The sequence below is a fragment of the Lycium ferocissimum genome, chromosome 8, assembly GCF_029784015.1.
Source record: "Lycium ferocissimum isolate CSIRO_LF1 chromosome 8, AGI_CSIRO_Lferr_CH_V1, whole genome shotgun sequence".
NCBI classification, from domain to species: domain Eukaryota; kingdom Viridiplantae; phylum Streptophyta; class Magnoliopsida; order Solanales; family Solanaceae; genus Lycium; species Lycium ferocissimum.
Window position 1 is genome coordinate 39,829,257 of NC_081349.1, and position 13,915 is coordinate 39,843,171.

At 34.6% G+C, this 13,915-nt stretch overlaps 1 protein-coding gene across 4 annotated transcripts; it reads right to left on the reverse strand.

The window, feature by feature from the left end:
* LOC132068431 (putative lipase ROG1) lies at nt 1-11,680 on the reverse strand. Of its 4 annotated transcripts, none has more exons than XM_059462006.1 (11): nt 11,469-11,680; nt 9,246-9,313; nt 7,457-7,524; nt 7,081-7,326; nt 5,049-5,212; nt 4,875-4,930; nt 4,730-4,782; nt 4,533-4,653; nt 3,526-3,623; nt 714-813; nt 1-163 (listed from the first exon to the last, which is right to left on the reverse strand). In XM_059462006.1, exons 1-10 carry the CDS (start codon nt 11,591-11,593, stop codon nt 742-744), a joined length of 1,071 nt encoding a protein of 356 aa, XP_059317989.1. In that variant the 5' UTR covers nt 11,594-11,680; the 3' UTR covers nt 1-163; nt 714-741. The 4 variants fall into 4 exon arrangements, with proteins under 4 accessions (XP_059317989.1, XP_059317990.1, XP_059317987.1 ...); XM_059462007.1 differs by lacking the exon at nt 1-163 and adding an exon at nt 194-212; XM_059462004.1 differs by lacking the exon at nt 1-163 and adding an exon at nt 254-592.
* Between the last annotated feature and the right edge of the window lie 2,235 nt (nt 11,681-13,915).

The window sequence follows — 13,915 nt, forward strand, 5'->3', positions numbered from 1 at the left end:
CACAAATGTGGAAATTCTTTCAAAAGGAAATAATTCTACATATCATTGATGAATGGAACTGTGTTCATCTACGCCAGGGCACAATGAGTTAACAAAGTTCCTCATCATGGCTTATTGTTTTACAGTTCATAGAAGTGGTAATACGAGACCGAGATAACCTGACCTGCAAGTTGCAACCAGAGGCAGATCCAGAAATTGAGTTTTATGATTTCCTAAAATAAGCTCAAGTTAATACTATACTATGATAATTGGGTTCACATTTCAAATTTTTATGGATATTTAGTAGAAGTTTTAATATTATATACAAATTTTTGGCAAAAGAAACTGAATTCACATGAACCCGTAATAAACTCTCTAGGAGCCCGTTTGGCTTAGCTTAAAAAAAGTGGCTTATAAGCTGGTTTGACCAAAAAACAACTTATAAGCCAAAAGAAATAAGTTGGGCTACCTCGAACTTATTTTTTTGGCTCATTCTAAGCACATTTTTAGCTTATAAGCTGGTTTGCCAAACACCTAAAAAACCAAAAAACAGCTTATAAGCTGGTTTGACCACTTATAAGCCAATCCAAACGGGCTCTAGATCTGCCCTTGCCTGCAAACATAGATGACAAATTCAAATTACTTCTGCCGCATACCACAGTAGCCCTCCAACGCAAAACAATTCAAAGTCTAGGAAAGACAAAAAGAGACTATAGATGCAAATCATCGATCACCTTGAAAATTACGGGTTTGATTTGGCTCCTATACAATAAAATTATCAATCATATGTTGTATAACATCAGCACCTTCGGCATCCATATACGGATCCTTCACCTGTAAACATCCAATGAGCATTAGTCTTTAGCCCACGCTACATGAAAAGGTGACAACATGAAAAAGCTTTCATTATATTGTGTATTCCATTCTTATAATGTATGACATCACCAGCAATTTCAGCTTTGAAACACGTTCATAAAATTTGAGGAATGTATAAAGTATTAAAATCCAAAGCCCCATAGAAGAAACTACAAGCAGGGAATATGAAACGCCAACAGTATGGTAGGAAATTTGAAGACTGGCATTTTGTGGGGTTAAAAGTATATCAGATGGTAAGCGCCCTTCCTGTCTGCTAACACGAGAGTCATGCTGCAAAAGGTTCTTTTACTATATACTTTTACTCGAATTTAGCTACAGGGTATTTTGAGTGTGACAAATAACATTTAGTTACAGGGTTTATGAAGTGAATGAGAGACTGCATCAAGTTACGGGGTTTCTTAAGTGAATGACACACAGCATCTAGTCACAGGATGTATTAAGTGAATGACATGTATTAAGTGACTGACACATTAAAACCCAGGGAAGAGAACAGGATGACAAAATAAAGAAGAGAGTGAGAAAAGTTGCAACTTCAGTTTAGTCTGGTTAAAAGTGTTGAGAATATAGTTAAATCATAGAAGTCTGCTCTCTCTTAACATCTTTAAGCTTTTAGATGAGATGGTCACACACTTCAACATTGTATCAGAGCTGGCAGAGGTCCTGGGATCGAATCTCACCGCCATCCATTATCAAAAAGAATTTTCACGTGCTTGGCTCATGAAAAAGAATCAGGCCCGCACGTGAGGGGCGTGTTGAGAATATAGTTAAATATCAAAAGTGTGCTCTCTAAAACAGCTTAAGCTTTTAGATGAGATGGTCATACACTTCCAGAGGCGGATCCAGGATTTAAATTTTATGGGTTCAATCTATAGATTTTTAGCATTGAACCCATTATATTTTTAAAGTTACGGCTTCAAATCTATTATTTATTGCAATTTTAATAATTTTTTACACATAAATTTAGGCTCCGATTTCAAAGTTTGGGGTTCAGTTGAACCCCAACCTTATAGGCTACATACGCCTTTGTACGATTCAACAAAAAGGAAAAATGGAAGCATACATTAAAGTCTTCCCTTGTTTTGGGAAGACGAATTGTAAGCCCAAGAGAAAGGTATACTCCTTTTTTACTTTCACTATCTTTTCAACTATACGTACCAAAATGGAGGAGGACAATTATAAACTCTCTTCCTTTCATATCCTTCATCTCCTTTCTAAACAATGCATAAGATGATCAACAATTAAAAATCAACTAAGTCCAATCACCAGCAACCACCTATCCCAAATTGCATTTCAACACCTAGAAAAGTTACTTTTATTTACTGCTTTAAATTGTACTCCCTCCCTCCATCCCATGTTTTGTGACGGTTTTGACTGTGTGGGGAGCTGAACCACGAAAGAAAGACTTTCGAAACTTGAGGTCTAAAACAAGCCATAGACATTGGTATGGCTATAAATCAATCTCATTAAGGTAAAATAAGAAGTTTAGAGTTAAATAGTTTCTAAATATAGAAAACTCTCCTTTTTTTCTTTTTTTTTTCTGGACAAAATAAAAAGAGAAGTGTGTGTTGAGTAATGCCATCTGGCTTATAAAGTGGACTAAATGAACCACAGAATAGTGTAAAATACATAACACGCTACAAGGGTGTCAACATCTTACACTAGCTCTCCCCACCATTGCTACCACCACCACAACCACTTGGACTATAATAATGTTCTCATTTTCTAGCACCACACACTCACCCACTATGTTATCTACATGTCTAAAACGACAATGTCTTACAGTAGCTCTCCCACCATTGCTACCACCACAACAACCACTTGGGCTATAATAATGTTCTCATTTTTTAGCACCAGGCACTCCACTATGTCAACTACACGTCTAAAGTGGCAAAGTGGTCCAGAAACAGAAATGGTCCAAGCTAAAATTTCTCTCTCATTTTGTAGTAATGCAAGGTCATATTAGCTGTTACAAAAGATGTATGCAAGAGGGTTAGGACTTAGGACAGATTGAAATGGAATTGTAATTCCCCTGTTTCAAAAACAGCAAATTGTGGGTCAATGCAGTTTCTCGCCAAATATTAAACTTTATTCAAGCTGGATAACTAGTTAATACTTTTGCTTACTAATGCTTGAGGCTATAAAACAGGCAAGAACCAGGATAGAACACATGAACACACAGGACAGAGACATGAGTGAACACACATGTTAAAGACATGAGTCTCGTAAGCACTTATTCAGCCTTAAAACTGTAGGTAGATGAACGAAAGTTATCTTCTACTCCTTCCATCCCAATTTATGTGAAGGTGTTTGATTGGGTACGGTGTTTAAGAATGAACGGAAGACTTTTGAAACTTCTGGTCTAAAATAAGCCATAGATAATTGTGTGGCTATAAATCATCACATTAATGGCAAAATGGGAAGTTTAAAGTCAAATTGTTACTAAATATAGAAATGTGCCATTCTTTTCGGGACTAACTAAAAAGGAAAGAGTGTCACATAAATTGGACAAAGGGAGTACATATTAAAAAGAATAGTGTACAGTTCATAATTCCATCAACGTACTTAAATGTGACCTGACTGTGATTCCAGGAGAATCATTAAAATATCTATAAATGCTCTGGGCAATCAAATAGTTTATTATCAGTAGTCAGGAGAGAGAGAGAGAGAGACCTGAATAACACTGTGAGCAGCAAATCTACGCCTGCTCCTGTGAAAGCTAACATCCACTTTATCCCATGACACTCTAGTTAAACCAGTCACCAATTCTTCTGCATAATAGTCCAAGCAATATTTAGAAGCCAAGAATGCATATACACACGCGCATACATAACATACAAAGGGAAAAATCAGAATTTCAAGTGGACCAAAAGAAAATACCATTGCAAGTAATAAACACTCGAACCAAACAGCATAGGGCAAGTTCGAAAAACTTGGTTATCTAAAAAGGTTGAGGGCCTATTGTACATGTATTTGTTTAGGGGCTACATGTTCAATACACATGATGTAAGTATCCGTATGACTGCATCAAGCTTTTTTAAATTAATTTTTAGTGTATTTTGAAGAATTTTAATGAAATACTCATACACAATGCACACCTGTTTCCGTTCAACACAGATTCAATAAGGAAAATGAAGGATCCATGTGACATAGGGGAAGGCCAAATACCATATCTGTTTTACAAAGTAAATACTCCCTCATTTTCAATTTATTTAGTTTGTTTAAGAAAGAATGCCTAAATTTATTTTGTCTTTATTTCTAACATTCCCATTTTACCTTAATGACACTCACTTGTAGGAATGACATGGCATGTTTACAACCACAAGATTCAAAGGGTATTTTTGGTATGGTATGTTACACACACCTTTAGTTTAAGACCACAAGATTCAATAGTCTCGTTTTTTGTATTTTTAAACTTCATGCCACAGTCAAACTAAGACGTATTAAATGAAAAAGCGGAGTAGCATAATATTTTCGGATCAACACATTGATTATTTCTTTTAATGGTGGTACGTACCAGAAAACAGATTCACAATTAAAGTCAGTCATGCATGTACAATAGAGCAGCATTACAAAATATATGAGGCCCTCCCAGAAGGGGGGAGGAGGATGGAGCTAATAAAACAAAGAAATGGTTTGACCTAAAGCCAACTTCTTTTCATAAGGAAAGAGCTACAAACCTTCCACCTTGTCCAAAGAATCATCTTCCTTCACAACAGACTCACCCTTCTCACCATCACATGCCTTGCAATGTTCTTCGTAGACAATGTGAGGATACTTTTCATTCAAGGAATCTTCCCACTATAAAAACCAAAGTGATTTTTTACATAAGATCTAATAGGTGGCAGCTAAAAAACATATCAAAGAAAGATTGTACCTTGGGGAGTTCATTATTACGTCTAATAGATGATGTTCTCCAACCAACAATATCTAAAAAATTAGTGTTAAGGAGAAATGGTCTATTTCAGAAGTTAGGGTATTATAATTGCTGAATGTCTGATTCAAACATGCAATCAGGATACGGTCATAGCCAACATTTGAATATGCAACCCGGCGCTTGAATGAACGCAATGCAGACCTATATACATGAATTTTTCAACTAATTAGCATCAATATACAGTAATAATTACTACGGGTTCCCAATAAACACAGGACCAATCCATCCTACATGCATTATATTAATCTTTGTAACATACATGAAGCGTAGTTCACCATCATCTTCCACCATGCGTTTAAGTAATGGAGGCTTCCCTTCATCATTATCACAAAGAAAAAGGTGTCGCCCTGTTCTTTTGAATATCAAATGAATTACATGAAAAGCAGCTTTCTCTAAGGCAGCTACACCAAAAAGAAATGGCACCTGACAAATATCGTAAAAATTTGATATTACCAAAAGGTTCAACAGCTGACATAGCATATCTTATATTCTAGACAAGCAAGAAACCTCAAAATGTTACAAACTACGCACTTGAGAAAACAGGAAAAAGTAATTTAACATTCCTCAAGAAACAGGCAACAAAAAGAATATGTTGAAGATAAGTAATCACCTCCATCCTTCCAAATAGTCAGATAAAAGAGCATTTTTATTTCCATGGTAATGCAGCATTAATCTAGGATCAAAATCTATGTACTGCTAAACACTATCATGTCCAAACAACTAATTCTAAGCTATAGGTAAGTAGACCAAACAGAATAAGTACGATGCAGAGCCGTCACTGACTTGGCAGTTCTTGAAGATACTGAACTGTGGAAGAACAATTTTTTTACCAGAAAATGCCAAGGTTAAAGAGTGAAGTTTTTTTAGGCTTATAGAAACTCACAAAACTGAAACCTAAATCATAACGTACACACACATACATGAGCAGCTTTTAAGGTTACTAAGCAGAGACCATTATGACAAGATCTAAGAGGCTCTTCAGTTTGCAGATATATGATAGGATAAAATGAGCTTGCTCATGTTCTCATGATTCACACAAACCCACGCTAGGAAGCTTGAAAATGTAGCTGGATTAATAACTTCTTCACATTGGGTAGCATTTAGCACACTTGGACTACATCAACTTGAAAGTAGATAAAACGGTCCAGGGATGGAGTTTGAATAAAAGGTCTATATTTCCAGAGTTAATGGTCAAAAACACAACTGAACTATCACTTTTTCACGGGTTTCACACCCCAACTATCAGTTGTTCCCTTTTCCTTTTTCCTGTCTGAACTATCACCATCCTATGCATTAAAACACACCTCAACGCTGATTAGGCCAACTATCAGTTGTTCCCTTTTCCTACCAGAATTATCGACATGGAAAAAGACTTTCTGACCCCCTCAAATGTTAAATTGGAAGAAGCGCACTCCTAATTCATGGCCGCTCTTCTTCTTCCGTTCTCTCATGTCCATATGCTCTGCAACCCCCTCCAATGCCTGGAAACTATGTCTTAACCTCCCACCCGTGAAAAATTAAAGCTCCCTCTACCCAGCCACAAATGGCTCTCCCACCCTCTCTTTTGGACTTCCCAAACCTTGAATCAATCCCATCACTCCACCCATGAGTCTACTTCCCCCCAAACATCCCAACACCTGCATCATCTCCCTAAACCTACCTCACCCCCACTTTGATCTCCTTTAACTGGCTCCTCCACACATCTAACGCTCTTCTTTCCCCTGGACATTACTTCGCTGCATTTTTCTGGTCTTTGTTGCTATAATACAAAAATCTCCTATTTTGCAGTTACTTCTCCAGATATCAATGATTTAGCATGAAGATTGCACTCGGCGATAAAAGTAGACGGTCTAGAATAGCTTGTCCTAACTTTGAAATTAGAACCAACTTTTCATTTTGTTTTCAGAAACCAGTACAGGCAAAACTACAAAGGAAAATGAAAATTTTGAACTTGTATCAAAGGTATTTGGTGATAAATACTATTCCTAACTAGACCTGATAAACAGGAGGATACCCCATCAAGAATCCAAGATACCGATCATGGGGTAATGGATAGAAATACAAACCAATCTGAAAGAAAAGTTATTCTGGCATGCCAGATGACCCTTAAAACTAACTAAACCTGAAAGTATCAAAATACAAAGGTGTGAATCTATCTCTTTCGTCTCTATGCATCATTTACCTAATAACGAGGTAAAAGGCATATTGAATGAGGATAAAAATCCATTTTCCTCAATGATAACTATATTACCTTTAAGTATTTAATAAGATATGAATAACTGTGCTGGTACCTGCTTGTTACCCCTAGAACCAAGATGAGGTGTGGCAACAGTGACAAAATTTAATGGTTCCAAACCAGCTATTGTGCAACCCTTCAACCCTTCTACACATGCATTGGCTGATAAACCCTCAATATTCTCCACTCTAGAAGGTCTATATAATCTCCCAATGGCATATCTTGCCACCAACCCTCCAACAGAGTGTGACACAAAAGAAATTTTCTTCAGACCTGGCTTTCTCTTGATCACTTCAATTACCTAAATCCACCTCCACATCGTTAGTAGATTTAGTAGACATACCGATCTCTGGAGCGCATATTAGAAAAAGGATAGGACGGAAATGAAAAGAAGCAAAAGAGAAGAATGAACAGCATTAGAGGAAATTAACCTCCTCAGCCAATCTCTCACCCATTACATCCACACCATCCAATGTTTTTGCGATATTTCGTTCACTACCTGCAGAGCAAATCATTTTCTTTAGTCCTCCTTTTGGTATTCTATTTTTTGTACACTTATATACCCAATAGTCGTCAGAGATTGGACGCATGTGGGAGCTGAAGCAATCCGCACAATCTTGCGAGCAGCTCACTAGCACTCAGCTAAAATGAAGAAGATAAATACAGTGCAGACTACAGATTATAATATTCCAGAATGAATCTGCTCTAAAGAGTATCATTTTAGCTATCTAATCACAGAAGAAAGCTCCAATGAGAAACGAAGACAAAGAAACTGAGAACTCCATTCAGAGCTGACTATTACCTTAAGTTGCCAGTTACTAATGAAACTACGCAAAATGAGAAAGAGTTGGCAATTTCACTAGAAGAATTCAGTGAACACAGTTGCCCACTCTTAATAAGAAAAGGGAGGGGAGTAAATAAAGAAAACTCAGTAGCACCCCATCCTCATAGACAATGATTTTCACCATCTTATGAAAAATTCCTTGGTTTAGAAGAAGTGAAAAGGCTTTTGAATCCAGTACCACATAGAATAGAACAAACAGTGAGCAAAACCAAAAACCATTTACCACCTATTATATACTTGCACCCTTTGGTAAATTTAACAACCATGATTCGTTTGTGGTATCACATTGCCTTGCTTAATTACTCAAATGGAATTTTCTTCATAAGAGGCAATGCAGAACTATAAATAAAAAGTATCCCCTTTCTAATAACTTATACTTTTGGATGGGGCAGTTCATACACTCAAACAAAGATAATAAAGCAGGCAATGTTTTGAATTCCAGCGTCACCTCCACTTATCAATAAAACACTCTCACGTACTTGGCCAATAAAAAGAAGCATGCCGCATGTGAGGCCAGTGATGGAGCCACGATTTTATACAACAACAACAATGTCATTGTTGAGATTTGAATTTTGATTTAAAGCAGCTTTTGAACCCCCTTTATGGAGTTACCGCTATACTAGATTGTTTTCCTATGTTAAGGAGATTCAACAGCTTAAATATAACCCCAAAAAATCATTTTTGCCCTATTTTCACAATATAATTTTTTGACGAAGGGGATCCAACAAATCCCTCTCCCTTCTTCCAAGCTCCCCCCTGCAGAGGCAGCATGTTATAGGCCTAAATTAAACTAATATAAGTGTTTCCTCTCTAATAGCTTATACTTTTAGATGATATGGTTCAGACAACTGAACACATTCAAGATGAACAATACTTCCGAGAATTAGACGCCAACTAAGTTAAGGAAATAATTCCACCTAGGCAAACAAATGATTATTAAGCAGCATATATGATTTTTCAGCTTTTATATATAACCAAATAAAGAGCAACTCAGATGAATAACTTGGATTATCACTAAGAACTAAATTACCTCAATCTACAATCTAATGTGCAATGAAAATTTGCTGGAACAGAACAAACAGGAATGTATTAGAAAATGCCGTCCCTGTCAGGATGATCATTTAGTCCTTAGACCTTGTTCTCGTATATATGCAGTTTACTTGCACTCAGAACAAATGATATAGCATTAAGGACACAGAATATGACCACTTATCAGATCTATCAATGTAACACGTAGAGAATAACAAAAAGGATACCTGATATTTATATCCAAGGCAGCAAAATGGTAAATATAGGGATGAAGGGTAGAGGAATTGCAATATGCAGAAACACAAGCATGTACAATTAGAAATGCCACTCCGAATATATGCACTTACAATGAACAAAGACTTTGTCAGGAAGCCTCCGAACAAACTGCTCAGCACCAAACTTCCAGTCTGTCGCGCTGTTGAAATATATGGATTATAAAACCAAGCTGTAAGTACCTTTCCTTCAGCCAAACCAGAGAACCAACAGAAAATTGTTCCACAGCGGCAGTTTGAATTCAATTGGCTAGCAACTAAGCGTTTCAAGCGAAGATAATCCAAACAAACAAAAACTAGTGAACACAGAATTCAGTCTAAAAGCAGCTTTTTATTGGTGTGAAATTTTCGTGATCCACCAACTGAAAGAAGTATTCAGTATGGTCGCGAAAATAGCATAGGTGAATATAATCTACTCAATCAATTATGCATAATAGGTTCTAAAAATTCCCTAGATGATAAAGCAATAGAAACTACTACAAAAATTGCATAAAGCGCAAAGTAACAACAAAATATCTAAAATAACATATAAACGAAACCTTAAAAAAAAAAAAATCCTCCATTTCCAGAGGAACTATAATAGCAGAGGACTAGTTAAGAATCTCAAAATCACTATCAAACAGGAGCTAAGATTAAAATTCTCCATTTTTTCCTTCTAATTAGGCTACAATCCAATTTCATCAAAGAGAAAAGATACTTCAACTTCAATATGCACACAAACCCTTCCAAGAGTACCGCGATCTGCCTACTGAAAGAAGCACTCAATAAGGACGTGAAAGTAGCACAAATGAATATGATCTTGTCAATCAATAATGCATAATAGGTTCTGAAAATATCATAGATAATGAAGCAATGAATACTACTCCAAAAGGTGCATAATTCTCAAAGTAAATAATAACAAATATAAGCAAAACCTAAACAAATATCTCCATTTCAGAGGAACTAGAGAACCTAAAATATCAGGGGACTAATTAAGAATTTCAAAATCACTATCAAATACATAAGAAGTTAAGAACTAAGATCAAAATTGTCCATTATTTCCTTCTAATTTAGACTGCAATCAAATTTCATAAAAAATAAAGTTACTTCATCAACTTCAATATGAGCAAAACTACTCTTATAATATCATACTAATTAAGAAGCTCAAGATCACTATCAAATAGGTGCTAAGATCAAAATTCTCCATTTTTTCCTTCTGATTAAACCATAATCCAGTTTCATCAAAAAGAAACGTCACTTCATCAGCTTCAATTATGAGCAAACACGCCTTCCGAGAACACCATGGACAATTACAACAAGATGATCAATGGAGGAAGCATCAGATTTTTTACCACAATGATATAACTACTGAAAGAAACACTCAGTATGATCGCGAAAATAGCGACAATGAATATGATCTAGTCAGTCCATAATGCATAACAGGTTCCAAAAGTTTCCTAGATAATGAAGCAATGCAATCCACTCCAAAAAGTGCATCGGAAAATATCTAAAATAACTAAATATAAGCAAAATCTAAACAATTATCCTCCATTTCCATAGGAACTCCTAAAATATCATGGACTAGAATCTCAAAATCACTATCAAATACTCCCTCCGTTTCAATTTATGTGAACTCACTTGACTGGGCGCAGAGTTTAAGAAAGTAGAGAAGACTTCTAAACTTGTGGTGTAAAATGAGTCATATATTTTGTGATGCTATAAATCATCGCATAAAGGTAAATTGTTTCCAAATATAGAAAGAGGTCATTCTTTTTGGCACGGACTAATAAGGAAATAGGTTCACATAAATTGAAACAGAGGAAGTACGAGTTAATATTAAAATTTTAGACTGTAATCAAATTTCATCAAAAAGGAAGTTAATTAATCAACTTCAAATATGCTTAAACACACCTTCCGAGAATACCGTGGATCATTATAACAAGATGATCAGCTGAGAAAACATCGGATATTTCATTAACATAAACCTCAAAATATCTAAAATAACAAATATAAACTAAACCTAAACAAATATCCTCCATTTCCACAAGGAAAAAACTAAAATAGGACTAGGAAACCCAAAATATCAGCAGACTAATAAACAAAATTCAAAATTACGAGTATCAACCACACCTAATAAAGTTACAATTTCATCAATATGTGCAATATTCTACTCAATCAACTATGTAAAATAGGTTCTGAAAATATCCTAAAGCAATGAATACTACTCAAAGTAACAAAACAAAACATATAAACTAACAAACATAATTAGAACTGTAAATTGTAATATTTTAATTTGATCAATAATATGAGCAAACACACCTTCCGAGAATACCGTGAACCATTATAACAAGATGATCAGTAGATAAAGCATCGGATTTTTCACAACTAAACACATCTTCACTACCGTTAACTGTTTCCGATGAGCATACTTCTCCTTTTTTCATTTCCTTTTTTTTTTTTTTTTTAACTCTAATAGGTTAAGTAATTCTTCAGTTTCTGAAAACTAAATTTTCACAATTAGTACAAAAATTTAATAACGGTTAAAATGATGAGAATTTGAGGTTGTTGTGGACAAAGGAGGATATTTAAGGATGATGAGGACGTGGCGGGGACTGCTTACTAATAACCGACAGCGAAAGGGATAATTTGTACTTTTGGTCCCTTGATTATTGATGAATTTTGATTTTGGACTTTGTAATATAAGGAAAGTATATTTAACGTTTAATTAACTAAAACTTGTATTTTTGGGTTTTTTTTGTGTATGATAAAAAGTATTATTTCTGTCTCAATTTAAGTGTTTTAGTTTAATTAGACATAGAATTTGAAGAATAAAAAAAGACCTTTTGAATCTTATAGTTTTAAACATGTCATGTATAATATTTGAATTATCAACTAATTAAATATAAAAAGAGACACTCTTTATGAGACGAATTAAAAAAGAAAGTAAGATACTTAAATTGGATGTAGGGTGTATGTAATATTTACAGTATTTTTAGCACTATATCACTCTCAAATATGGAGTAACAATACAAAAATTCTACATGATACGTAAATAATTGAACGGTTTAGCACTTAATAATTCATTAAATTGTGATGATTCATTGTACGAGGGATCAAAAGTGCATATATCTCTTAATTAAAAGTTAATGATCTTAATAAAAAAAAATATAAGGCTAATAACTAGAATTTATAGATTTTGATTTCTGAGTTGAGCTCGTTACACAGGGCTTGCCTAGTGCGGGTTATTTCTTTTGTGTGATTTGCGAGCTATTGCACAGGAGCGGGATTTACCCTGTAATCACCCGAAGGGTAGCGGCTATGGGTCCCCTTGTCATAAAAAAAAAAAGAATTTATAGATATTTGAGGGACTAAAGTACTGATATCCCTTTAAAGATAATTATGATATTTTACGCATATTTATCTTCCATGTCATATTTCATGGACTAAAATTTTCAGAAAATAAAAGATCAATAGCCTGTTTGACCAAGCTTATTTTACCTTAAAAGTGTTTATTTTTTCAATAAGTGCTTATTTTTAAAAAGTGAAGTGTTTGGCCAAGCTTTTGAGAGAAAATCAATGATTTTGAGAATAGCAAAAACAGTTTTTCAGAAGCTAAAACTAATAGTTTTTGCCAAAAGCATTTTTTGAAAAGTACTTTTGAGAAAAATACACTTGAAAGCATTTTTAAAAAATTTGGTCAAAGACTAATTGTTATTTAAATTAATTGATCAAACAGTAACTGTTTTTTACTAAAAAAAATTTAAAGCATTTTTGAAAATAAATTCATTTTAAAAGCTTGGCCAAACAGACAATGAATTATGGTGATGACCACGATTTGATACTTCGTCGAAGTTAGGTATTGAGGTGGTCATGACGAAGGAGGCTAATTAAGGAAGATCACGACGTGGCGGGGACTACATTCTAACTGACAGTGTAAGGCTTGAGGAATTAATTATTTAAGAATAATGATAATTTACGCATATTTATCTTCAATTGTTTTGCACATATTGTCCTTCGAACGCATTGGTATTTAATTTTTGCCCCTCATATCTATAGTCTTTAATTTTTGTTCTGTTACTTATTTAATAAAAATATTCAAATTTGCTTTGCTAGGCATAATTATGTAATATTTTTATTTTTGGAAACTGAATTTTTGCCTCGCTCGACATAAATTTTGTAGAAATTAAGTTATCCGGCATAACTTTTGTAGTATTTTTTATATTCTGTTGAGTGTTGAAAGTTTTGCATTGCGCAATATAACTTGTGTGATGTTATGATGCTTATACCGAAGTTAAATGCAAACTATGCTTTGCGAGATCTAAATTACGTAGCACCAAAAATTTTGAAGGGCAAAAAGTAAAGACCACCCCGAAATAGGCGCATTTGTGCGAATGACCCATTTATCTTCCATATCAACAATTTTATTTTAATTTCTTAAAATTCCGTGTTTGATAATTTCATGTTTAATCAAATACTTTAGGAAAATTAAACACTGATCTCATTAATCATTAAACCACACGTGTAGCCTTTAGGTCCAGGCTGATATTTATTTTTTTTATCTAACAAGGCTTGACATTTATTGACAACTATAATATAATTGACTGCAAATAAAATATGAAGGTCCGACAACTATAATTGACTGCAAATAAAATATCACGGTCCCTACAAAGATCTCTATTTCCTAAGGTTGTGTTAAATCAATTCCCCGAGCATAAATCATGTGATTTTGCTTAAAGCATGTGATATTATTACTTGATCAATCAAAA